At 42.2% G+C, this 25,974-nt stretch overlaps 2 protein-coding genes across 2 annotated transcripts in view; both read right to left on the reverse strand.

Moving 5' to 3' along the window:
* The window catches only part of ITGA2 (integrin subunit alpha 2), a 111,225-nt gene extending 87,315 nt beyond the window's left edge, over window positions 1-23,910 (reverse strand). The window contains exon 1 of the mRNA XM_060236007.1: window positions 23,782-23,910. Coding sequence (XP_060091990.1) covers window positions 23,782-23,833 — 52 coding nt within the window. The 5' untranslated portion in view covers window positions 23,834-23,910. The remainder of the gene's footprint in view (window positions 1-23,781) is intronic.
* LOC132570002 (anti-apoptotic protein NR13-like) lies at window positions 3,319-3,855 on the reverse strand. The gene has a single exon (XM_060236443.1). The coding sequence runs from the start codon at window positions 3,853-3,855 to the stop codon at window positions 3,319-3,321; it is 537 nt and encodes a 178-aa protein (XP_060092426.1).
* Window positions 23,911-25,974: the final 2,064 nt, after the last annotated feature.

Raw genomic sequence — 25,974 nt, forward strand, 5'->3', positions numbered from 1 at the left:
AGAGTGGTAAAAGCTGCAGCACAGCGGTTCTAACCTCTGCTAGCGACCAGAGTTTCACGGTTAAAACAATTTTATTTGGTAACAAATTATATGTCCTGCATCATTAATAACTTCTTTTATCTATCCCACATATTACTTTCTAGCCACCCCTCCCCCATTACTTGACCCCCGCCGGTGCTATTTACTTAAAGTACTAATGTTTAAAGGTATCCTTAACTAATAAAAAATGAAAATTAACATTCTTCTTTTTTTCTAAGACTTCATCATTATCAAAAAAATTGTTCAACGTCCTTTTATTTTCCACTCCATCTTAAAAACTTCTAAATCATAGTCTCTTAAAATTCTTGTTAATTCGTTCATTTCACACAATGTCATGACTTTTACAATCCAATCCCATTTCTCTGGTATTTTTTCGTGCTTCCACAACTACGCATATAATGTCCTAACGGCTGAAAGCGAGTACCAAATTATAGTTCTATCTTTTTGGAAATTTTTCCATTTGTAATCCCAACAGAAAAGTCTCTGCGACTTTCTTAAATTCATATCCCAAGATCCTAGAAATTTCTTGTTGAATCATCCGCCAATACTTTTTCGCTCTTTCACAAGTCCACCGCATACGGTAGAAAGAACCTTCATGTTTTTACATTTCCAACATCTGTCTGGCATCTTATTGTTCATCTTTGCCAATTTTCTTAGGAGTCATATACCACCTGTACATCATCTTAAAGCAATTTTCTTTAATACTCTGACACGTCGAAAGTTTCATAGAGTTCTTCCACAAATATTCCCATGTGTCCGTCTGTATTTCTTTATTTACATTAATTGCCCACTTAATCATTTGAGATGTCACTACTTCATCTACTTCATTTTAAAAGTAACATATAGATTTTTGAAATTAATTTTTCATTGTCTCCAAGCAGAACTTTTCCCATTTCTGTTTGTTCTCATCTTATTCCTTCAGTTTTAACATCGCTTTCCACCAAACTTTTTATTTGTTGCGTTTGAAACAATCATATTTATTATTCAACTCTTCAGCAGTTTTCAATTCTATTTTACAGCTTTGTATTTTTAGTTTATACGACACCCTTTTTCCCTCTCCCATCTCCGCCGTTATCCTTATTACTTCTGCAGGCGATGAGGATAGAGAAATGTTACGACCGTTCCTTTGTCATAGATTGCTATTTGATCGTGTTTTGCGCGCTTCGGTTTTAATACAAAGGCACGCAAATCGGGGCCCTCGGCGGTAGTTTCTAAAGCATCCGCGCAATTCGATGTTTTGATTACGCGTGTCTTAGACGGTCGCTGTATATAATCGAATAAAATATAATACGCGATCGCTATGTATAACGTTAGACAACCTTGTTACTCTGACTTTTGACAACCCCGAGATAGGCCCCCCTTCTGCGAATTCGGCTCCGCGGCCCGTCACCAATAGGGGAGTCGCCGTTGTTCAAACGCTCCAGCGGGTGCGGGGGGGTCGGCGCAGGATTCTCTTTAAATACGGGAAACCCGAGCGCCGTTCTGACGGCTCCGTACCACCATGGAGAAATTTTCTAACATGGAGGGACCCCTAGGCATCAAGCCTCACAAACATTCAAGAAAAGGCAACGGTGATGAGATAGAAGCGGAGAACACCACCCCCGAGAAGACCCCTCTAGAATCTGTACCCGAAAACATGGAAGAGGAGAGTTTGGAGAACCAGGAAGCAGAAACAGATGCACGGGTAAGTTGTGAGAAAAGAGGAAAGCTGGGAGGATTGCGATGGCGGGTCATGTAGCGTTATGCCCTTTCTTTTTTTTTTTTAAATTAGGCGGCGGAGGGATCAGAGACCAAAGTCGCTGATTTAGAGGATTTGATCATGTGTGGGATGCTAACCCTGGTGTTGCTCAAATCTTTAAGAAAGCGTGGTTCTAATCTCAAGAACTCAACACAGGTGGAGAATAATGAATCCCCTTTGTGGGAGAGTTCCACAAAGAAGGCTTGGGAAAAGGCAGAGCTCTCTGAGAATGGCGTCTCTATCAAGGAGTCAGAACGTGGAGGGAAGGCACAAGAAAATATGGAGATTGTGGAGGAAACGGTCTATTTGAAAGCGCTCTTTCCGAATGTAAGGCCTAAAAAAAAAAACCACCGAGGTGTATGGAATTGGGGGGCGGGGGGCACGCTCATGAGACAGGATACTAATTTTTTTTTTTTGTTCTTCAAACTTTTAGGTAGAGAATGTGGCAGCGGTCAACTCAGGGAGGCCGGACACCTGTCACTGCCCATACTGTGGGGGTCTAGCACACTTTCAAGATTCAGATGAGGAAGATTCCCTAGCAGATGCCGAGCACGGTACCGCCGGTGATTCCGGAGTGGACATGGAGGATACCTCTGGAGATTCTGAAGCAGACACGAAGGATGAAGCCGTGGAAAAGGCGAGAGAACCCCCGATTGATGAAGCGCAAACACCGGAGTCTCCAAAGGAGGTTGATTCCCTCATGGAGGAAGAAGAAGAGGTTGCAAAGAAGGAAAAACATACAGATTAGAATCGAGAATGTCCCAACCACATGTAGATGAGAAAACACACACGTCTATTTGTATATAAGACCCGTGTCCTGAAGCGGATAGTAAGAACTGTATTTTTTCAGTAGGGTGGGGGAAATAGCACGCTTGTTTTTGTTTTCTCACATTGATAAAGCGGATGTATCGTTGCTACACTTTCTGTACATACACACGTGTCTAATCCTTGTGAATCGCAACACGACAAAGATGTACGCCGTGTATTTCTTACCCTGCCCCCCCCCCCTTGCAGGATTTCCCGGCAATCCCCCCTTCCCTCCTATTCGACACCAAAGTGGAAGACGCCTCATTCGCGGAGAACTGTAGACACGTGGATCGGGATGCAGATTGTTGTTAATTTAAAAAAAGCTACGCTTTGTATATTCTCGCTTTAATAAAACGCTTTTCTATTAGATATGACGGTATGAAACACGTGGTGTGCTCGACTGAAATAAGCTTAGAATTCCCTCCATAAAAATCCAAACACACATCGTTACGTCGATTGCACCGCAAGGTCATCTAGCGTATTTTAGCATAACGTCTCAGTTCTCTAGAATGGAACTAACAAAACATACAAACTTAGGATCTGAACAATCTTTGTTTCCATTTGTTTGGTTTTTTAACGTTGCCAAGGTGGGTTGTGCTTCATTTAAACATTCAGGCCTAGACACCGATTTAAGCAACGTTATTAAAATGGTAAAAATATAGAGCGGACTCATCACGGGTACTTGTTCATAGTTTCATCGCGCTTGTTCATAGTTTCGAGTTCACGATGTACTTTTATCGCACAGCCATGAGGAAAGCTAATCCTGCTAGGACAAATCCGGCGGTCGCTATGATAGTGTTGCTTTTGGTATCGCACCGGCTGATTGAATCAGAACCGTGTTTGTTGAAGTAGCGGTAGAACCCTTCCCAGCCACCATGCGCCTCCAGCCACTCGCGCTTCTCCACAGACAGATAGATGACCAATGCTTCTGTCAGGCCGCCGATCTCCTCGTGGGCCCCCCGCTCAGCCAGAGCTGTTGCCAAGGTGCCGGTGAACACAAACAGCGCCACTACTCGACCCCAGTTAAGCCCGCCATCAGATGCCATCTGCGCCGCCACACGTCTCAAATGGACGCCTGCCCTACCAGGCTCCACCAAGATTGCTGTGGAGCAAATGGAGTGAAAGAATGTCTTCTCACGGCTCTCCAGCTCGTCAGCCACTCTCCGCAGGGTCTTGGCCGTGTAGCTGTGAGACAGCACCGAACCACTCAGGTTGTGTCGCAAGTACCCATCCACCAGTCGCCTTGTCTCGGCTGTCAGATCGCTCAGCATAGCGACTCTTCGATGACTGCCTATGAATACGTCGACCCACTCCAACCGTGCCCCAATACCGCCGGTTCTATACAGATATGGTTTTACAACCTACTTTCCCCCAATCGGTAGGTTTCTTACAAACCGAGAAGCCGACAAATTAAGCATCCGTAATAGAAATGTAGAGGAAGTACCGGCCGAAAGAACACGGGTAAAAGAATGATGGGATTACCTACGTGTATAGACAAGGAACATACCCCCCCCCTTTCCCTAACATGATCCAGCGGCGGCCTATAACGCTGTTGCTCGTGTGTTACTTTGTAATATGTTTATTGCACCCCAACCTGATTCCGGCCTCCCCCCATTCTCACCTTTTCCCATTATGCTCACCCTCGGCACCTTTGATTCGTAGCCATCTTTACAGAATATTACACCCGCTTTCCTATATAAAATCAGATAGACTCCCTCCGTTTCTTGCCCCGTTTGCCCCAGCTAATTTTAATCCGCCCAAGCAAACGCCGAAGAAACCTATCCTCCCACGATTGCGATCCACAGCCTTTACACCGTCACTCCTACCCTGTTCAATAGGTCATATTTACAGGGGAGTGTTTCACCGTAAAGTGAAAATAAAGAAAAAAAGCTTATATGTAATAACCGGCTGTGTCCGATTATTCAATGTATTTTTATACTTTGTTTCTTTGTTGCCCCAAGTGTTTTACAAAAAACCATTAGCCAAAAATTGGCATGATTATACATTATTAAAACAAACCAGGAGAAGGACTTTCTGTGTTGGCGGTATCGGCTGAGAGAAGAGACGGCCCCCGCCTTCAGCCGGGGCATAAGAACGGAACCGCTACAGAAAAAGACTTGCTCCGGCTTTTAAAGAACTTTTAAAGAGCTGTTCAGGATTATGTGGGGAAGAGCGTGCACGGTGTTGATTTTTTAAAGTAAGGAACCCGTGAAAACACGCTGTCGGTATTAGGACTTGTGTTTAAACAGCTCTCGGTCTATTTTAAGTTTTCTCGGTGCAGAGACGTTATTTTCAGCGTTATTGGTAAAACCATACGTCTATCGACGTATCGGCGTCAATCTCCCTCTTACTGATCAAAAGCGACCTCCCTAAATGCAACGTGATCTTTTTAATATCGAATATTTTTTAGTATCAAAATTTGCACAAACTCAACGGCTTCTAAATACATTTTTATTTTTATACATGTGAATGTATAAAATGTACATTTATTACAGAAAGTTTTTTAAATTTATTTACAAAAGGGGGAAAAGAAAGGTATTCACAGATGTGCCATTCTGAAATGTATTATGCAGAAATTTCTCAACAAGTGTCACATAGGGTCGGTGGCATTTCTGAAACAACGTTCTCAATTGTTCACAGGGGGTCGGGGATGTTCGTACGCCTTCCACCAGGTTGGCCAATGTTATGACATGATTCTTGTTAATACCACAACAATCAAGAAAACACGCAATAATCGTGATCACATACAACACGGGGCTCATATTCAGATTGCGACAAACATATCTTAAGTTCTCATCGTAAAAAGCAGAGGACCACGTCAAACATACATGAGAATTCTGTCCGGGTCTATCTAAAATGCATCCGTCACACATAGAATAAGAGAGATCGTTGGAGCAATAATTGAGAACAGAATAAGCGGTGGCAGTTATCAGTTTGTACATCGCAGAACGTGACTTTTGCTTGTCCACAGGTGGAACGTCTTCATCGGACACTCCCACGTATTTTTGCAGGACGGTTTGAATCGACGTCTGAACACCGGACAAGTCCACGAGACAAATTTTCTAAAAAAATCACAAACACACAAAATGAGAAAAGGAGTCTAAACAGAAACAACACAACCTTTTACACATCTTTCCCATGTTGTTCTACCCACCTTAAATGTATCTTGTTGTGACGGATTCACGGAGTCACAACTCTCACCATCCTGGAAACATCTACTCCGCTTCGATGTACAGGTTTCTGCCCCATCTTTCATTTTCTCGGGGGAAGCAAAAAGGCGTTTAGCAAGAACCGGCTGTACATTCTCCTTGTCAGAATCGGTGCTAGGTTTTTGAATCCTCGCTGTAGTTTTCCTCCTCACGGGTGCTCCGGGGGCCACGGGATTAAAAACAGACAGAGGTGTATTCGCCATGGTGGTACGGAGCCGTCAGAACGGCGCTCGGGTTTCCCGTATTTAAAGAGAATCCTGCGCCGACCCCCCCGCACCCGCTGGAGCGTTTGAACAACGGCGACTCCCCTATTGGTGACGGGCCGCGGAGCCGAATTCGCAGAAGGGGGGCCTATCTCGGGGTTGTCAAAAGTCAGAGTAACAAGGTTGTCTAACGTTATACATAGCGATCGCGTATTATATTTTATTCGATTATATACAGCGACCGTCTAAGACACGCGTAATCAAAACATCGAATTGCGCGGATGCTTTAGAAACTACCGCCGAGGGCCCCGATTTGCGTGCCTTTGTATTAAAACCGAAGCGCGCAAAACACGATCAAATAGCAATCTATGACAAAGGAACGGTCGTAACATTTCTCTATCCTCATCGCCTGCAGAAGTAATAAGGATAACGGCGGAGATGGGAGAGGGAAAAAGGGTGTCGTATAAACTAAAAATACAAAGCTGTAAAATAGAATTGAAAACTGCTGAAGAGTTGAATAATAAATATGATTGTTTCAAACGCAACAAATAAAAAGTTTGGTGGAAAGCGATGTTAAAACTGAAGGAATAAGATGAGAACAAACAGAAATGGGAAAAGTTCTGCTTGGAGACAATGAAAAATTAATTTCAAAAATCTATATGTTACTTTTAAAATGAAGTAGATGAAGTAGTGACATCTCAAATGATTAAGTGGGCAATTAATGTAAATAAAGAAATACAGACGGACACATGGGAATATTTGTGGAAGAACTCTATGAAACTTTCGACGTGTCAGAGTATTAAAGAAAATTGCTTTAAGATGATGTACAGGTGGTATATGACTCCTAAGAAAATTGGCAAAGATGAACAATAAGATGCCAGACAGATGTTGGAAATGTAAAAACATGAAGGTTCTTTCTACCGTATGCGGTGGACTTGTGAAAGAGCGAAAAAGTATTGGCGGATGATTCAACAAGAAATTTCTAGGATCTTGGGATATGAATTTAAGAAAGTCGCAGAGACTTTTCTGTTGGGATTACAAATGGAAAAATTTCCAAAAAGATAGAACTATAATTTGGTACTCGCTTTCAGCCGTTAGGACATTATATGCGTAGTTGTGGAAGCACGAAAAAATACCAGAGAAATGGGATTGGATTGTAAAAGTCATGACATTGTGTGAAATGAACGAATTAACAAGAATTTTAAGAGACTATGATTTAGAAGTTTTTAAGATGGAGTGGAAAATAAAAGGACGTTGAACAATTTTTTTGATAATGATGAAGTCTTAGAAAAAAAGAAGAATGTTAATTTTCATTTTTTATTAGTTAAGGATACCTTTAAACATTAGTACTTTAAGTAAATAGCACCGGCGGGGGTCAAGTAATGGGGGAGGGGTGGCTAGAAAGTAATATGTGGGATAGATAAAAGAAGTTATTAATGATGCAGGACATATAATTTGTTACCAAATAAAATTGTTTTAACCGTGAAACTCTGGTCGCTAGCAGAGGTTAGAACCGCTGTGCTGCAGCTTTTACCACTCTGCACCGCTGGGGCTCTTATTTCTCTAATTATCCGCGTGTAAATGTTTCATGGGAAACCTGAATATAATTGAATAGCCCAATTTTGTCAGAGCTTGGAAGCCGGTAGAGGTTAGCCGTGTAACAGTAGCCTCTGCGATCTCTTACAGCTGTCCAGCCCCCACATTTCATGGAAACCATTGTGGTGTAGTGCTTAGTTTTTACATCCTGTTTCCCTCCCTAATCATGATACCGAGCAGCTTATCAAATGGTTTTCCCCTTTTCCATTTTATCTTCGCAACAGTGACCTTGTGAGGTAGGCTAAGGCAGGAGAGCGTGATAGGCTCAAAGTCACCAGCAATCTTGCGTGGCAGAGTCAGGATTTGAACGTGATGGTTCCGGATCCTAGTGTGGTCCTCTAATGCCTATCCTAGTTGAGTACATTGTTTTACATCTGTGTAAGCCGCCTTCAGTCTCAGCAGAAAAAAAAAAAGTGGGCTACAGTAAAGTAAGTCTAGCGGGTTAAGTGCTAAACAAGAAACCAGGAGACTCGGGTTCAAATGCAACTCACCGGGTGACATTGGCAAAGATGAATAATAAGATGCCAGACAGATGTTGGAAATGTAAAAAACATGAAGGTTCTTTCTACCGTATGCGGTGGACTTGTGAAAGAGCAAAATGATTCAACAAGAAATTTCTAGGATCTCGGGATATGAATTTAAGAAAGTTGCAGAGACTTTTCTGTTGGGATTACAAATGGAAAAATTTCCAAAAGAAGATAGAACTATAATTTGGTACTTGCTTTCAGATGCTAGGACATTATATGCGTAGTTGTGGAAGCACGAAAAAATACCAGAGAAATGGGTTTGGATTGTAAAAGTTATGACATGGAGTGAAATGAACGAATTAACAAGAATTTTAAGAGACTATGATTTAGAAGTTTTTAAGATGGAGTGGAAAAAGTTAGGGCGTTGTATGCTCAGTTGTGGAAGCAAGAAAAAATACCAGAGAAATGGGATTGGATTGTAAAATTTATGAGACAGGGTGAAATGGACAAGTTAACAAGAACCTTAAGAGACTATGCTTTAGAAGTAATTAAGACGGAGTGGAAAAAGTTAGGACGTTGTATGCGCGGTTGTGGAAGCAAGAAAAAATACCAGAGAGATGGGGTTGGATTGTAAAAGTTATGAGACGGAGTGAAATGGCCAAGTTAACATGAACCTTAAGAGACTATGATTTAGAAGTAATTAAGGCGGAGTGGAAAAAGTTAGGACGTTGTACGCGCTGTTGTGGAAGCATGAAAAAATACCAGAGAAATGGGATTGTCATGAGTGAAATGGACAAGTTAACATGAACAATAAGAGACTATGCTTTAGAAGTAATTAAGATGGAGTGGAAAAAGTTAGGACGTTGTATGCGCAGTTGTGGAAGCAAGAAAAAATACCAGAGAAATGGGGTTGGATTGTAAAAGTTATGAGACGGAGTGAAATGGACAAGTTAACATGAACCTTAAGAGACTATGATTTAAAGTATTTAAGATGCAGTGGGAAAAGTTCAGGAGATACGTAGAAAAAGAGTGGAAAATAAAAGGGCATTGAACAATTTTTTGATAATGACTAAGTACAAGAGGGAGGAGGATATTAATTCTGGTTCTTATTAATTAAGGGTACCTTTAATATTAAGATTTTACGTATATAACACCTGCGGGTGTCAAGTAACAGGGTGAGGAGTGGGTAGAAAGTAATATATGGGATAGATAAAAAGTAATTATTAATGATGTAAGAAATTGAAATTTATTGCGATGTGTTACTAATAAAATTGATTGAAACAAAAACATTTTCCACCCTCGGATCACAATCGTGCCAGGTTTCTTTGTTTTGTTTTTTAAATCTTCACCCGTATGGCTTCTGCAAAGGGAAGTCCTGCCTCATCAACCTTTTGGAGTTCATTGAGAAAGACTCGTCAGAGATTCCTGAGTAAAATTAGCAGTCATGGGATAAGAGGATGGGTTCTCTTTCTGTTTAAAAACTGGTTCAATGACAGGAAGTAAAGAGTAGGAATCAGAGGACAATTCTCACAGTGGAGGGAAGTAAGCAGCGGGGTCCGACAAGAATTGGTATGGGGGGGGGGGGGGCAAGACTATTTCATTTATTCATAAATGATTAGGAAGTAGGGGTGTGGTATGTGGCAAATTAAATTCGGTGCTGGTAAGTGTAAGGTGATGGCACAGTGGGACAAAAAATCCCCACTTCAAGCATAAGCTAATAGGGATAGAACTTGCTGTGACTGAGAGGGGGGAAATCCCAAGTGTGTCGTGGATAGTTCGGTGAAAGTGTCAACCAGGTGTGCTGCAGCGATGAAAAAGGCAAAGTCTGTGGTAGGTATTCTTGGGAACGGGATTGAGAATAAAACAGCCGATATTGTAATGCCCCTGTATAGATCTATATCGCCGCCTTGTTTGGAATAGTGTGTACAATTCTGGTCACCGTATCTCCAAAAGGACATTGCAGAGCTAGAAAAAAGTACAGAGAAGAGCAACAAAGTTGATTAAGGGGGGGGGGGGAGGGGTTGGATTGGAGCACCTTCCCTACGAGGAAAGGCTGATGAGTGACTTTTCAGTTTAGAAAAGAGATGGCTAAGTGGGGGAGGGGGTCAAGATAGAGGTTTATAAAATTATGCACGGGGTGGAGAGAGTTGACAAACAGAACTTTTTCTCCCTTTCAAAATACTAGAACTCAATACAACGAGGCTGATAGCATATTCAGGGTGGACAAAAGGAAATACTATTTTACACAGAGAGTGATTAAAATGTGGAATTCGCTCCTCTCTCTGCACCCTTGGTTCATCAAGGAGATCAGTTCCTAGGCTGCCCGTGACCCACAACCCCCTCTTCTCCCTAAAGCAGCAACGATAAGCTCTTCTTTTTCTTATAGAATCTTAGGCAACCTGTTCATTGCTCAAGTAACCCCCAGACAGCTCCTTGGAGTGCTAACAGGTGGAGGATGCTGACGATGGAAAAAAGTTGTATTGTGTGCCAAGATATTAAGTGAGCTGCATGGCTCAGCACAAAGCCCCAGATCTTCTGATGTTAAGAGTTCCATCAAAAGCAAATGAATGCCTACTTGAATACAATTAAAGGCTCAGATCCTGATCTTGGTGGAACCATATCAAAAATCACCAAAGTTGGCAGTAAATATTTGTGTTGTCAACAATACTTGGGGAACATGGGGTGAATGCACATTTAACAGGGCATGTAGAACTTATTTCTGCCTATTTCACTTGCTGTAGGATGAACATAAAGGGAAATTTAGACTTAAAATACATATACAATTTCTTGTATTTAGTTAATTTCTGTATTTAACTTGTTTTCTGGAAGCAATTTAAAGTGTTTTTTTTCTTTTAAACTATGTTGTTTGGAAGAATAATGTCTCCTATATGAAGAAGCATTCTGTAAGCTCTGGAAATTTATTGCGTGAGAACCTAATTTCATCTGTTTATTTTGTCCAGGTCTAAACTGTGTCAGCATTAAATAATTTGCTAAGATTCATGCTCTCTCTCACAGGGTGAATATCCTCCCACGTCTGCGAGATATACATTTCACAGCCATAAAACCCTTGACCTAGAGCATTGACCTTGCAGGTCAAATACTTTTCTCTCACAATTAGCCCATACGTAAATTTGGTGGAAAAGCTATTTTAAATCACAGACCATAAGAACAGGAAAAAATGCTTTTTGCATTGATTGTACAAGGATTCTAAAATATACTTTTTACTGTGGATGTATAAATGTATGTATATATATTCTGTTTAATGAGGAAAGTGTGGTCTGGGGCAGTTTGTCCCCTTTTTGATTTCTTTTTTAATGAGGAAATTGTGGGGGAGGGGCAGCTGTCACTTTTTGATTTCTGTTTGATGATGCGATGTACGTACTGTATTCTTCTCACTGCAAAAAGAAAGAGAGACACAGGATAAAAAGGAGATTACATCACAGATTCGTGCCTGAACCCATCCATTATTCCTCTAACAACTACATTCCACTTTATGGAACTGTGTGCTGCTTGGATGACTGGTATAGTAGGGGTGGGGAAGTATCCAAAACACTGCCAAGGGACTTAATTTTGAATGTGAATTAACAAATCAGCGATTAAAATATTGGTGTGCAGCAGAGATTCTTATCCATTTTGGTTTCATCCTTCCCATCTCCTTTTCCCTGAAAACACAGTCCCATGTATAGTGAGAGGTAAGCCCCACAAAGCCCAATGGTATTGACCTCCAGGTAAGTATGCCTAGGACTGTTATACAAAATAGGCCTTTGAATTAACATGCATAGGACTGCGCTGCAAACCTTCTATAAACACAAATGTTTTCTGGCAGCAAATAATTTGCAGAGTGCCTGCTCTTGGCTTAATGCCCTGCTTGTTTGTTTATGTTTAGTATGCAGGCTGCTGCAACCAGTAGGTGTCTTTAATGAGCTCCAGACAGAGCCAGACTGAACCAGAATGTCTGTGTGATTTACTGTGTGAATCTATTTCTTTGGGACCCAGGAAGCTTTGAATGACCCCAGCATTCTTCATCCAGCAGAACTTGTCTTAGTGTTTGCATATTTAGTAGGTAAGGGCAGCATTTTTTTCATTTTTTAAAACTGAAATCACGTGGTTCCCCCCCTCGCCCCGATTTTCTGTTAAAAAGCTTTCCCTAACCCAATGGCAATGGATTTGGATTGTTTCTGAGGTTGTATATTGCATTTGTTTTGGTGCAGCCTGGGCTCTGTGGTGAAAGCACTGCATGCAGGGATAAAGCATGGCACAATGACCATGTAGAGGCCCTGTAGCTTTGGATGGACAACAATCAGTTTTAATAATTGATTGAACTAATTTAATAATTATGATGATATTTATATTCCATCTTTCCTCAAAGTCCCAAGGTAACTTACAAGTCACACAATTAAATTATGTTGCAAGCAGGGCATTTTTTGTAGCAGGAACTCCTTTGCATATTAGGCTACACATCCCTGATGTAGCAAATCCTCCCAGAGCTTACAGTAGGCCCTGTAAGCTCTTGGAGGATTGTATACATCAGGGGTGTGTGGCCTAATATGCAAAGGAGTTCCTGCTACAAAAAAACCCCTGCTTGCAAGCAACATCATAATGAAATAAAAAGGCACAATGCAGGACATCCTTGGATTCATAAAATATTTAACAATATTGATTATGACCAAGTAAATGATCCATTGACTAGCCAATATTTAATCAATTGTCTGGCATGCTGTGGTCTTCACATCCTTTTATATCTAAGCAAGGCTTTTAATGGTAGGATGTTTGGGATGCAATTGTTAATTCATAGCATTGCTATAAGTTGGAAACAATTTGATGACACACAACATACACACACTCCACTAGCACTACATGTGATTGGCTGGGATCAAGACAAGCTTATGGTTATCCATACATGCAGTGTATTTCTGTCTAATTTCCCTTCCCACAGCTGCCACTCACATTCAGGATTTGCATGCAACAAGACAACCACTTTGGCGTAGTGGTTAAATATGCGGACTCTTATCTGGGAGAACCGGGTTTGATTTCTCACTCCTCCACTTGCAGCTGCTGGAATGACCTTGGGTTAGCTGTAGCTCTCACAGAGTTGTCCTTGAAAGGGCAGCTTCTGTGAGAGCCCTCTCAACCCCACCCACCTCACAGAGTGTCTGTTGTGGTGAAAGAAGATAAAGGAGATTGTAAGCCACTCTGATTTAGGGAGAAGGGTGGTGTATAAATCTACAGTCGTCTTCTTCTTCTTGATAGGAAAAGAAAAAAGAGTTCTCATAGGCACCTGTCACAAGCGTATTCCTCTATGCTATCTCTTTCCTTCCAGCACTGTTTCCTGATGCTGATGAAGCATGGGCTCTAAAAAGAATGAAGCACATTTCTTTATATCCAGACTACCTCCTTGCACACAGTTTTTCTTTTAAAAAAATGCTTTGCAAAAGAAATAAAAAACAAGCCTTACATTTCAACACAATTTTGCTCATTTAAAGAATGAATTAAAATATAAGGAACAAACCCTGTGCAGCCAAAATAAGACCAAAAAAGTTGCTAGTTCAAAGAAATGTTTGCATGTCCACTTAATGCAGATAATTATGGTAGTTATCTGTGGCTTAAAAGGAGGAGGAAACATTTTTTTTAAAAAAATAGTTGCTTGCTGGACTGCCAGGAACTTGTTACCCACCAGAGGAAACCAACTGAGTGATTATAAATAAAAACAAATAAATATGCAGGGCCATTCCTTTGTGCAATTCTTCTGCTAAGCTGAATTCTGGCCTCCAGAGCAGGCAGCAGCTGAGAGCCACAGAACTGTGCATCTCGTTCCCTGTACTAGGAGATTTAGGTTTCTGCTTTTCACACAGGAAAGACCTCCATTTATGTATGAAGTAGGAAGGGGAATACAGAAGCATTTATGATTAAGGAAGCTCTATCACCCACCAGTTCGCCATTGCCTCACAACCTGTTTGCACTTTGATAGCAGAGAGCTGATCATTCAGCAAGCTTCTTGGATGTGTCCAAAGAAATTTCACATGATTATATTGCTTTCTCACATAATTAAAGTACATTCTCGAAGCAGTTTCCCTGCCAGTCCTGGCCACTTCTCTGCTGTTGCCTCCAATTTTGAAAGATGCATATTTAAAAGACAAGCATTGTTTAGACTGAGTTACTATTTAGGTGTCTCGGTCTTCACTTGTCTGCTTATCACAACTCTGCTTCCTCTTCAGTTTACTGATGCCAGCGGAAGTTTACCTTCATAATTTTTCCCCCGTTTGGGTCAATTAGCACTATTATAGAAAGAGACTGCGAATAATGCCTAATGATAGGAATAGTCTAGTGGTGTAACAGTGCAAATATCAACTAAAATATGATTACCTCAAAAGGCAGTTCAGTGGCTGACTACACATGGTCATGTGACTTTCTAATCAATTAGAAAAAGGCTTCTGCTCAGCTGCAGTAATGAAAGAGTACAATAAGCTCCAATTTACACACTGACCTGTGTGTTGGGTCAGGATGCAACCAGTTTGAAAACCAAAACACAGATTTTGTTTTAAATGTCCTACAGAAACAGATTAAGTCACAGTGAAACTAACAAACACATACAATTGTCTCCTTATCAGATTTAGCCATTCAAATTATTTTATTTAACGTGCTGAAAATTTCAGGTTCAAATGAACTCAATCACACAATTTCCCAAATAACTGTATTTTAAAAAAGGTAAAGGTGGTCCCCTGTGCAATCACCAGTCGTTTCCAACTCTGGGGTGATGGCACATCATGCTGTTTTCACGGGGTACTCATTTTACTGACCTCGGAAGATGGAAGACTGAGTGAGCCTTGAGCCGGCAATCTGAATCCAGCTTCCGCCAGGATCTAACTCAGGTTGTGATAGGGTTGCCAAGTCCAATTCAAGAAATATCTGGGGACTTTGGGGGTGGAGCCAGGAGACTTTGGGGGTGGAGCCAGGAGACATTGGGGGCGGAGCCAGGAGCAAGGGTGTGATAAGCAGAATTGAACTCCAAGGGAGTGCTGGCCATCACATTTAAAGGGACAGCACACCTTTTAAAATGCCTTCCTTCCATAGAAAATAATGAAAGATAGGGGCACCTTCTTTTGGGGCTCGTAGAATTGGACCCCCTGGTCCAATCCTTTTGAAACTTGGGGGGTATTTTGGGGAGAGGCACTAGATGCTATACTGAAAATTTTGCGCCTCTACCTCAAAAAACAGCCCCCCCAGAGCCCTCAATACCCGCAAATCAATTCCCCATCATTTCCTATGGGAATTGTTCATGGAGGTGCATAATGGCTGTGGGGGAGGGGCTTCCCCCGCCGGCCAGCTGGCTGGGGGAGGGGGGAAGCCTGTAAAACTGGGGGATCCCCCTCTGGGACCTGGGGATTGGGAAGCCTAGGTTGTGAGCAGCGCTTGGACTGCAGTACTGCAGCTTACCACTCTGCACCACGGGGCTCCTCAACTGTATTTTGAATGTGTGCAAATATATTTACCTGGTTATAAAGAAATGACAGAGTTGTATCTACATGTGCTGGTAATTTACCATCAGTTTTTGGATACAGCCCAAATATAAACACCCATGATTCTCTTTTTAGAGAGAAAATTATGCCCTGCTGACGAACCTGCCTAAGACAACTGGCTGTACTCCTGGTAGGCAGAACAATGAACCTTGGTATAGATTGTGATATTTTTAATGTTAAACTCTTATGAAAGCAAGCAGTAAGCATAAGGCTACAGTCCTATCCACATTTAAAAGTAAAGTTTGCTATCTAGTTGCAACTCACTTTGAGCTTGCCAACCTCCAGGTGGTGGCTGGAGATCTCCTGGGATTACAACTGATCTCCAAGTGACAGCAATAAGTTCACTTGGGAAAAAAAGCCTACTTTGGAAGGTAGACTCGATGGCATTATACCTAGGGTGGCCAGGTCTTACCTGGATGCCAGCAGCGGACTGTGGTCCTCTTAGTCAGTGTTTTTGGTGCTTTGCACACATACCACAATGTCACCCAGAAATGGCATCATGCCAGGCATATCATGCAGGGGGCACTCTATCATTTTGGGGGAAACTCTATGGTCATCATAAGAGTTCCCCCCCCCCAAATGATAGAGTGTCCCTGCACAGCATGCCCAGCATAATGATGTCACTCCTATGTGACATCATCACACCAGGCATGTCAGGCACATTGTTGCTCTTCAGGGTGGGTTCTGTGGCAGCAGGTTGGAGGCCCTGAAATCAGGGAAACCCCACCCCCAATGGGAGAATAGGAACCCTAATTACTCCCCAATGAATTCCCTCCTCTCCCCAAACCTCATCGTTCTCAGGCTTCACCCCCAAAATCTCCAGGTATTTCCCAACCCAAAGCTAGCAACCCCATAACTCATGGCAGCCCCTTGAAGTCCCACCCCATAATGTTTTCAAGGCAAGAGATGAGTAGAGAGTGTTTGGCATTGCCTTCCTGTGCACGGCAGCCCCAGGCTTCCTTAGTGGACTCCCATTCAAGTAGCAACCCTGCTTAGCTTCCAAACTCTCATGAAATCAGGCTAGTCTGAGCTATTAGGGCTGCTAATAAGAAGAAGGAAGAAGGATGGGCCACAGGTGCCCTGGGAAGCATCTAGAGTGCTCGTGCACCCTGTCTGCGGTTTTCAGAGCGCTTCCCGGCTGTCCATATGGCCGGGGAGGTGCCTTGGAGGTGCCCCAGCAAAAAGGCACCACTTTGAAAGTGGTACATTTTGAAGCCGGCTCCTGGTGAATTGGGGATGGCTGAGGGGTGGGATGGGGACAGCAGGCAGATGTGCATGTGTAGATGTGCTTTTTAGGGGCTCTTGTCTGCCATCCCCAGGGTGGCTTAAGCCACCCGTCTGTAAGCACCCATTGTTACCCACTTATTATAAACTAGAAACAAGTACATGCTTTTTAACTATAATGTGCATATGCCTCTACTGTATCAAACTAATTGGCCCCAATCCATAATGGAACCTTACTTCAGATATATGCCACTAAAAATAAATATTTCTCCTTTGTCTCTCCAAAATGATACTTGGAATGAAAGTTCTGAGCAACTCTGCTACAACATCCCATTTTCTGTCACACACAACTATAATTCTCAGGATTCCATGGAAAACAATTGATCAGTAAACTAATTACATTTATAGTCAGTATCCCTCTGAGTCTGCCACAAAGAAAGAAACTCAAAAGTATTATGCAACAGCAATTTGTATCAAAACTTGATTTTTCATTTCCATGGCTGGTACCAACGAAATATGACTCCAAGACCCTTTTACAACAAGTTAACCAGGGCTTTTTTTAAAAGCAGGAACTCACAGGAACCCAGTTCCTGCTGGCTTGGTGTCAGGGGGTGTGGCCTAATATGCAAATGAGTTCCTGCTGGGCTTTCTCTACAAAAAAGCCCTGTGTGAAACAATGGTGATGTCAAAGGGTGTGGTCTAATATGCAAATGAGTTCTTCCTGGGCTTTTTCTACAAAAAAAGCCCTGAAATTAACTAATCTGATCAGCAATGGTGTAGTCTGACTAAACCTTTTATTTATCTATAGTCCGCCTTTCTCACTGAGACTCAAGGCAGATAACAAAATTTAAACCAATGCAGTAAGAACAGTGTAAGACCTCTAGTCAACAGTGTAATAAGACCAGGGATTTTTTTTAGAAAAAGAAGAAAACAATGCAACAACATAAATATGTCTTTATCTTTTCCACACTTAATTCTATGGTCTCCCTGTATAAAACACTAACAATGATTTTGAGGATTATACACAGAACTGATGACTGATGCATGGGAGCTCTTTAAACAGTCTGTGAAACTGTCCTAAGCACAATCAAACAATGCTGGTATGGAGCCGCATGAACAACTCTGATAGGAACGCAGCTTGTGTCCCGTCTGCCTTTTAGCATGGTAACCATGGCAATGGGAACAAGCCTGCACAAAGCCCAACAAAGGAAACCTTGAAATGAGTAAGTGAAAATGACAACAGCAGACCGAGTATGTTCAAGACTTTTACGAGGGCTTAGTCTGGCTTTCTGGAGGAAAAAAACCTAGAAACCCATATAGGTATCTCTTATTCTCCAAAGAAACCAAGTGTTTACATTCAATTTAATTGCTTTTAAATACTTGTTAATGGATTCATGTCTAAATTCAACTGCTATTAAAACTGCACTACAACAGGAGTAGTTAGTTCAAGTTAGCTATCTGTACAACAACACAATACGTTGTCTTTAACATACTGTATTATTACAAGTTTAAAATATGTGTCTTGATCATAAGTGGACTTTTCCCTTGCTAAATCTGCTATGTCCTCTCAGGCTGTGTCTGGTTGGGACCTCTGGTTATTTAATAGTAGAGACACAAAGAAAGGTCTGAAGCAGTACTGATTGGCTGTAGAATACTCAGTAATTTTCCTTCCTTAAGCAATCTACTTGCTTCTGATTACAGACTGTTACTGATCGGACCGGCAGGGAAACTAGAAATGGTTACCTATGTGCTTTAGGTGATTCCAAGACAAGAATAATAGCCCTACTCAGTTCAAGGATGACTAGTGGTTGCTCTTAAGACTCATCAGTTAGCAAAGATATTGTATTTATGGTAACTATTTTCTTACCCAAATTATGGGTATAACATGGTTAGATCTGGGACATCTAGGTCCAAATTCCCAATCTACCATAGGAGCGTGATGGATGACCTTGGGCCAGTCACTCTCTCTCAGCCTACTAACCTTGCAGGGTTGTTGCTATGAGGATAAAATAGAAGAGTGGAGAAAAACCGAGTATATATGTCTAAATAAACAGATATCCTTCTCCTGCTCTGTCTTTTGTTTCACAAAATTCTGACACAGTGTGGACAAAATCGTATCAGGTAGTATTATTATCTAGGGAAGTTATCTGTTCTGGTGTTTGAAGTTATTCATAATATTTTGAACAGACAGAGACTGGAAAAGGAAATGAAATGCTCTATTGAAAGTTTGTACTGTTAGAAATGTGTATTTAGTTACTTCATTAATATCCCACCTCTCTCATCAGTGGGGGCCCAAAGCAACTTACATGGTTTCCTCTCTTCCATTTTATTCTCACAACAACCTTGTGAGGTAGGTTTGGCTGTGAGTTTGTGACAAACCCCAGGTCATCAACAAGTTTCCGTGGCAGAGTGGGGATTTGGACTTGGGTCTCTGAAACTCTAGTCCAACAATAACCTAGTGGTTCTCACCAAATGTATAGTTCGCTCCCACCAGAAGGTCATATGCTTAGCCTGGTGGATCACTGATGTAACCTACTTTGATTGTGATGCCTTTACATCCTTAACCCTGTTGAAATAACAGGCTCCTTTTGACCTGCATGCTCAGATGCACGATACTCATACAGAATTGTTAATTGATTTACATTGGAGTTGTTGCTGTTGTTGTTTGTCTTTGAAAGTTTTGCTTGAGTTTAGTGAGTAGGTGCAGAAAGCAGGAGAAACATTCATTCCAGCAGTCCCTGTAAACTAATTGCTTTAATGCTGATGATAACTCTCAAATGGAAAACATTGCATTTTGAACTATGAATAATTAAGTAGCACAAACACATGTGTGCAAGCATTCTGCTTTCCTGCAGCTCTCGCATTAGAACAATCCTTCCCAAACAGCTAAATTCTGCTGACTTTGTCACCATTGGTGCACAGTCACTCTAAACCAAGCTTCTTTTGATTTTTTAAAAACATTTTGAACTAGAGAATAGAGGATAGATTAGAGAAAAATGTAGGGACAATGTTTCATGGTCTGATGCTTCATCCTTTTTTAAAAGTATCACAAGGCTCTTTGCATGCCACAGTTCTCCCAAAAAGGTTAATGTCTTTGTATCTGATTCTATTCCCTCTAGCACTATATTCTGTAATGTTTCCCATAGTTACTAAAGGAACAAGTCAGAACTTATCACAGCTTTTTTATTCTCTCCAGTCCACAGTCAATGCAGATGAAATAATATAATGCTTTTTTACAGTTTGAAAGTATTTGGGAAAGTGGATGTTCTGACAAATGAATGTCACAGCCCAATGTTCCCAGGACAAATATGTGTAAAGTCTCTTAACTTCTTCAATAATACAAAACAGCTCAAATTTCCAGAAAGACAGTTCAGATTTCTACACCCAAGTCCAAGGAGGATTGTGAAGTGGGAGGTACACACAAGATTAGTGGTTTTAAAGTTATTCAAGTATCGTAGTTAAGTTGGAAAACATGTTCTTTCTTAAATACAGAATCATGTTACCATGGTGTACTACAGTTCCCATCATGCAAATGTAAGGCGTGAAGTTGAGAAAGGTTACTTAAGAGTGCTAGTTCAGAACTAAAGGGAAATCAGACATAGGAAGCACTCATAAGCATATCTATTCAGAAGTAAAACCCATTTTAGTCATTGGGCCTTATTCCCAGGATCCTATTATTTGGACCGCAGCAAACTGTCTAGCCACAGGACTTTATACTGTCCTCCCACACCACCAGCCTCTAAAGGAAAAATTAAACATAACCAGTGCAATCCTAAACAGTTACACCCTTAAATATCTATCAACTTCAACTAACTCAGAAGCGAGTAACTCTGCTCAGGATAATTCCATATGTCAGCAATGATGTTTGTCATGGTTGAGGCAAACCATGGTTTCTGGTTTAATGCTGATTAAGAAGAAATCTCGGCGTTAATTTTAATTTATCTTGACATCAATGTAACACTGAAGTGTTATTTTAGATCAAAGATGGGAATTTGTACCCCAGAATTTGTACCCTAAGGGGAAAAAAGGAGTGGAAGTAGGGCACATATGATCCTGTCTGCATTATACCTGTATAAGCCCCATATCCTTTTTTGTACATAGAATGATTATACCTAAATTTGCACTATGTGCCCGCCTGCCTTTGTTATATAATGTTGATATATAATGCTGTTGTTTTAATTGTATTTATTGGTTTTACTGTATGTAATCGGTTTTATTCGTATGTCATCCACCCTGAGCCCGTCTGGGAAAGGGCGGAATATAACTGACCAAATAAATATTTAATAAATAAATAACCCTTTCATTTAACAACCAAGAAGTGGCCATCATGCAGATAATAAAAATAAGCAAAACATACCCAGCCTTAGTTAGTGCTTAAGAACTTTAACACCAAGAAAATACACAGGTTTGCAGAAATATTTCACACCAAAAATAAAAGGGGCAGGGAATCTTCAAAAGAGAAATATCTGTGCACACACAGAGATAATAAAAAACAACCTACAGAGTTCCTTGCCACCTAAGATCTTGCAGCAGACTTGTGCGAACTTGGTCACCCTTTTTGATTACCATGGCATCCCATCACAATGCAAAGGCCTCCATTTCATGTTGTATTTTGGGAGATCTATGGAAGGGTCTACTCACCTGGCACTGAGAAAGATTACTAAACCTCAAACCACAACACCAGATGTTGGCCTTGGCTTGCTTAGGGGCTACCTCAGAAGGAATACCATTACTATGGGAGAGATTCCTTCCTTTCTTCAGCTCCTCTGGAGAAGCACCAACATCATGGAGCTGGGAAGACAAGGTGATGAATAGGAAGAAGAGAAAGACTGTGGACCTATAGCTGGGGGGGAGGGTAGTGAGCAGAGTTGATGGAGAAAGCAAAGCCAGCATGGGGGAGGGATGAAGCCACATCCAGCAGAGGAAACAAGGGGCTGAGGGAAAATGAGATAATGTTTGTGGGTCCCATTCTTGTAGCAGCATTAAAGGTATTGATGGACACAAGACATGCCCCTGCCATAAGAGGCCTGATGGATATGGCTCAACACATGTCCCTGTCCTAAGAAGTTCACACTCTAAAATTTGACACAGGGGAGACAATAGTGGGAGAAGATGGAGAAAGGCTGAATGTGTATTCATTTACATTTCACAAACTGAAGCTTAGACAGCAAGGGATGATGCTTACAGTAAGTAAGATGCTTACAGAAAAATGAGGGAGAGATTTGAAGAAATAGTGAGAGGTGCCAATTTGTAACCTTGTTCTCCCGGGTATTAAGTTTTCTAGCATGAGAAATACCAGGGGTGAAGTATGTTTAGAAGCACTGCCCTGCTAACCCTGGTTTCTAGACAGTAACAATGCTGCTCAGTAGTAAGGGCAAGACTATAACAGAGGGATGTGCTTGCTAGAATCCTGAGCTCAAAAGTGTAGTGGATAGGGAGTCCCCATGTTCCAAAGAAGTGGGACAAGATGATCCACCCAAAAAAATTGTTCTTGGACAAAGATGAAGGTGCCTTTTACATACAGTACAGAAAGTTGGGTGGTGAAAGTGTCTCTCTCACTTAAAAAAAAAAATTAGGCAGCTTGGTTTAGTTAAATGAGACATGGGTATTTGCAATGCTTCTCACCAGTGTTATCTTGCCAGAAGCCCACCACCTCCATCATAGTCAAGCTTAGTGGGAAAAGGCATTCTGTACATGCTCAAAGGCATTCCTTTCTATTGTTTCAGGCACTGGATAGAATTACATTGCTGAGCACATAGTACTTCTCCGCAAGAGAGAAATGCATTGTCATCTTGGTGTTTGGATATTCAATGACAAAAAAAAATTAATTCCACATAGTCTTCAAGGGATACATGAAACAGAACTCAGCAATTCCCCCCTCCCTTGGAAGTGTTATAATGATGTCAATGTAGTGATTAAGGGTATGAGTTGTAAGTAGTTACCCATGAAATCCCTGGGTGAATTTCACTCCATCCTTTTAGTCATTCAGAGTGACTCCTGAAGTGAACTTCCTATTTCACATTTTCAGCCCCTAGGTCTGCAGTACGGAGAGTATGATGTTAGCTCACCTTGCAATGATGGTGTGAATTCCCGATGGGTAGCCATGTTAGTCTTTTGCATTAAAATAACAAAGGAGTCCAAAGGCACTTTAGAGACTAACAAAATTTATTCCAGCATTACATTTTGTAAGTCAGAGCTGACTGAATCAGATGCACCATTCACCTGTCATTTGTATTTATACTCAGCTGCCCTTGAAAGTCTACCAACCACAGTTTCTGCACCCTGTAATCTGTGGGCCGGGGGAGGGATTGGGAAACACCTCTCTTCCATTCCAAAAGTGACTCTCCATCCTTTAACATGCTCCGCTGAGATCAGGCACTTCACGGATATGTTGAAGTGAACTCTGACCCCCCAAAAGCTTCTGCTGGAACACCTGTTAATCTTAAACTTTATTTTATTTCCTTTACTTTAAAGCTGGTGTAAGAACAACTGAGACAATAACTGTGAAATACATGCCACACATGAAAGATGCTATATAAAATGTCAAGAATGACTGCAATAAAAAGGGATACTGAAGGCACCAGTATTGATTATAAAAACCTCATTCCTTTCCGCCTAGTTCAGAGTCTATTGTCTGCAAGATTTTAAAAACCGCACCTGCGCAGCTCGAGGAGACGATCCCTTTCAATGGGGAAAACTCTTCAACGGATATTGTTCCCCACTGACGAGCATGGGATTTCAAAGTGCTTAGACTAGGACATCTCGTGTGCGCTCCGATGTTTCAGGGAAGACTAAGAAGGGGTGCTACTTTCTCCAGCGCTTATATCCCCCTCCCCACTTTCCAGTCTACTCAGCGACTCTTCTGCGCTATTCATCGCGCTGCACAGTCAGGGACTTTAGAAAAAAGTTCCTCGCGCAAGAGCACAAGACCGAGCCGGCCGCTGGAAGGCGTCCCACCTGCATGAAGGGAAACCCGCTTACCTTGAACGAGAAGCAGCAGGACCACGCAGCTTGCGTCTCTTCCGAAGCCCATGGCTCCCAAAGGAGGGCGGAAGGATCTCAGAAACCACCAAAATAACGCAAAGGTGCTGCTCCTTGAGAGCTGAAGCGAGAACCCAGGGACTGCAGGGGCTGAATGGTTTCCTCGAGCTCGCCCAGAAGCTCCACCCACTCCCGGTCACCTCAACCCCGGCTCCCTGAGAGGGCAGCAACAGGCAAGCCCTCCCTGTAGCGCCTGTCCGCCCCCGACAAACGCCTCCTCCTTTTCTGCTCGCCCTCTCCCTGAACCACAAAGCGACTCACGCTTCCCGCCAGACAGGCACAGGTCTCCAGAAACGCCGCTGGGGACACCGAGTCGCCTCTCACCTGCCTCACAAATGAAAGAAGTCTCCGCCGCTGCCAATGGGTCGCCTGTTTGGCTGGCTGATGCCCTGTGTTTCCAAATTCCAGGCTGAGTGGGGAAAGCGACTGAAGGCTTAGCCATTCCTCCAGCGAATGGCCGCTGCCCGTTTCCGCTCCAGCCCATTTCTTTTACTGGGCTGCCAGGTGAGGAAGCTTCCATTCAGCATCGCTTGGTTTAGGGTTAAACGAAGAAGAGGCAAGCAGCGGTGCTTCCAAAGCAAGACCCTCCAACGAGCTATTTTTGCAGCCCAAATTGTGTCCCCTATACTCCCATAATGAATAAATAACAAAAATAATAACACAACATTTATTTTAGTCATGATGATATACTTTTAACATGCCCCTCTGGTTTGTGCAGCTCAGGCAAGTGCCTCACTTAGTTTGTTCTTGTTATAGCTCTGAACTGTCAGCTAAAAGGACTACTTTCCCCAAACTTTTTAAAGATTTCCCCCTGTGCTGTCACCAGTAAGCACTAGGTAAAGCACACAGTAAGCACAAGTAACCACTAGGCAAATTAGGTGATTTCCTAGGGCACCAGCCTTCTGGGGGTGCTGAACTGGGTGCACCCATGTGATTTGGTGGTTATCAGTGCGGGGTCTGTATGTGCCAGAAATTATTAGGAAGGGAATTGAAAACAAATCAGCCAGTATCATAATGCCCCTGTATAAATCGATGGTGCGGTCTCATTTGGAGTACTGTGTGCAGTTCTGGTCGCCGCACCTCAAAAAGGATATTATAGCATTGGAGAAGGTGCAGAGAAGGGCAACTAGAATGATTAAAGGGCTGGAGCACTTTCCCTATGAAGAAAGGTTGAAACGCTTGGGACTCTTTAGCTTGGAGAAACGTCGACTGCGGGGTGACATGATAGAGATTTACAAGATAATGCATGGGATGGAGAAAGTAGAGAAAGAAGTACTTTTCTCCCTTTCTCACAATACAAGAACTCGTGGGCATTCGATGAAATTGCTGAGCAGACAGGTTAAAACGGATAAAAGGAAGTACTTCTTCACCCAAAGGGTGATTAACATGTGGAATTCACTGCCACAGGAGGTGGTGGCGGCCACAAGTATAGCCACCTTCAAGAGGGGTTTAGATAAAAATATGGAGCAGAGGTCCATCAGTGGCTATCAGCCACAGTGTATGTGTGTATATAACATTTTTTGCCACTGTGTGACACAGAGTGTTGGACTTGATGGGCCGTTGGCCTGATCCAGCATGGCTTCTCTTATGTTCTTATGTTCTTAGCCTTGCCTAGGGTGCCAGACAGTCTACGACTGGCCCTGCCAGTGTGTGCCCTTACCACTGGCTCACCACCCAAGTCACCCAAGTGACTGCAGTCAGATCCACAATCAGGAGGGTGCTCATGCACCATGGGAGCCCAGCTTGCTCCTAGCCATCAGTAACAGGGGAGATGACAGCAGGTCAGGCCATCTCTACCCTCCCCACGAAGCCATTTGATACTGAATCAAACTATTCATCTGCGAAAGTCAGTGTTGTCTGCTCTGATTGGCAGTGGCTCCTTGGGATGTCATGTAGAGGTCTTTCAAATATCTACTCTCTGATCCTTCTAACTAAGGATAGAATCATAGAGTTGAAAGGGACCACCAGGGTCGTCTAGTCCAACCCCTGCACAATGCAGAAGATTCACAAATGCCTCCCCCTAAATTCACAGGATCAACATTGCTGTCAGATGGTCATCTAGCATCTCTTTAAAAACCTCCAAGGAAGGAGAGCCCACCACCTCTCGAGGAAGCCTGTTCCATTGAAGAACCG

This window comes from Heteronotia binoei, chromosome 4, assembly GCF_032191835.1.
Source record: "Heteronotia binoei isolate CCM8104 ecotype False Entrance Well chromosome 4, APGP_CSIRO_Hbin_v1, whole genome shotgun sequence".
In the NCBI taxonomy this organism is placed as follows: domain Eukaryota; kingdom Metazoa; phylum Chordata; class Lepidosauria; order Squamata; family Gekkonidae; genus Heteronotia; species Heteronotia binoei.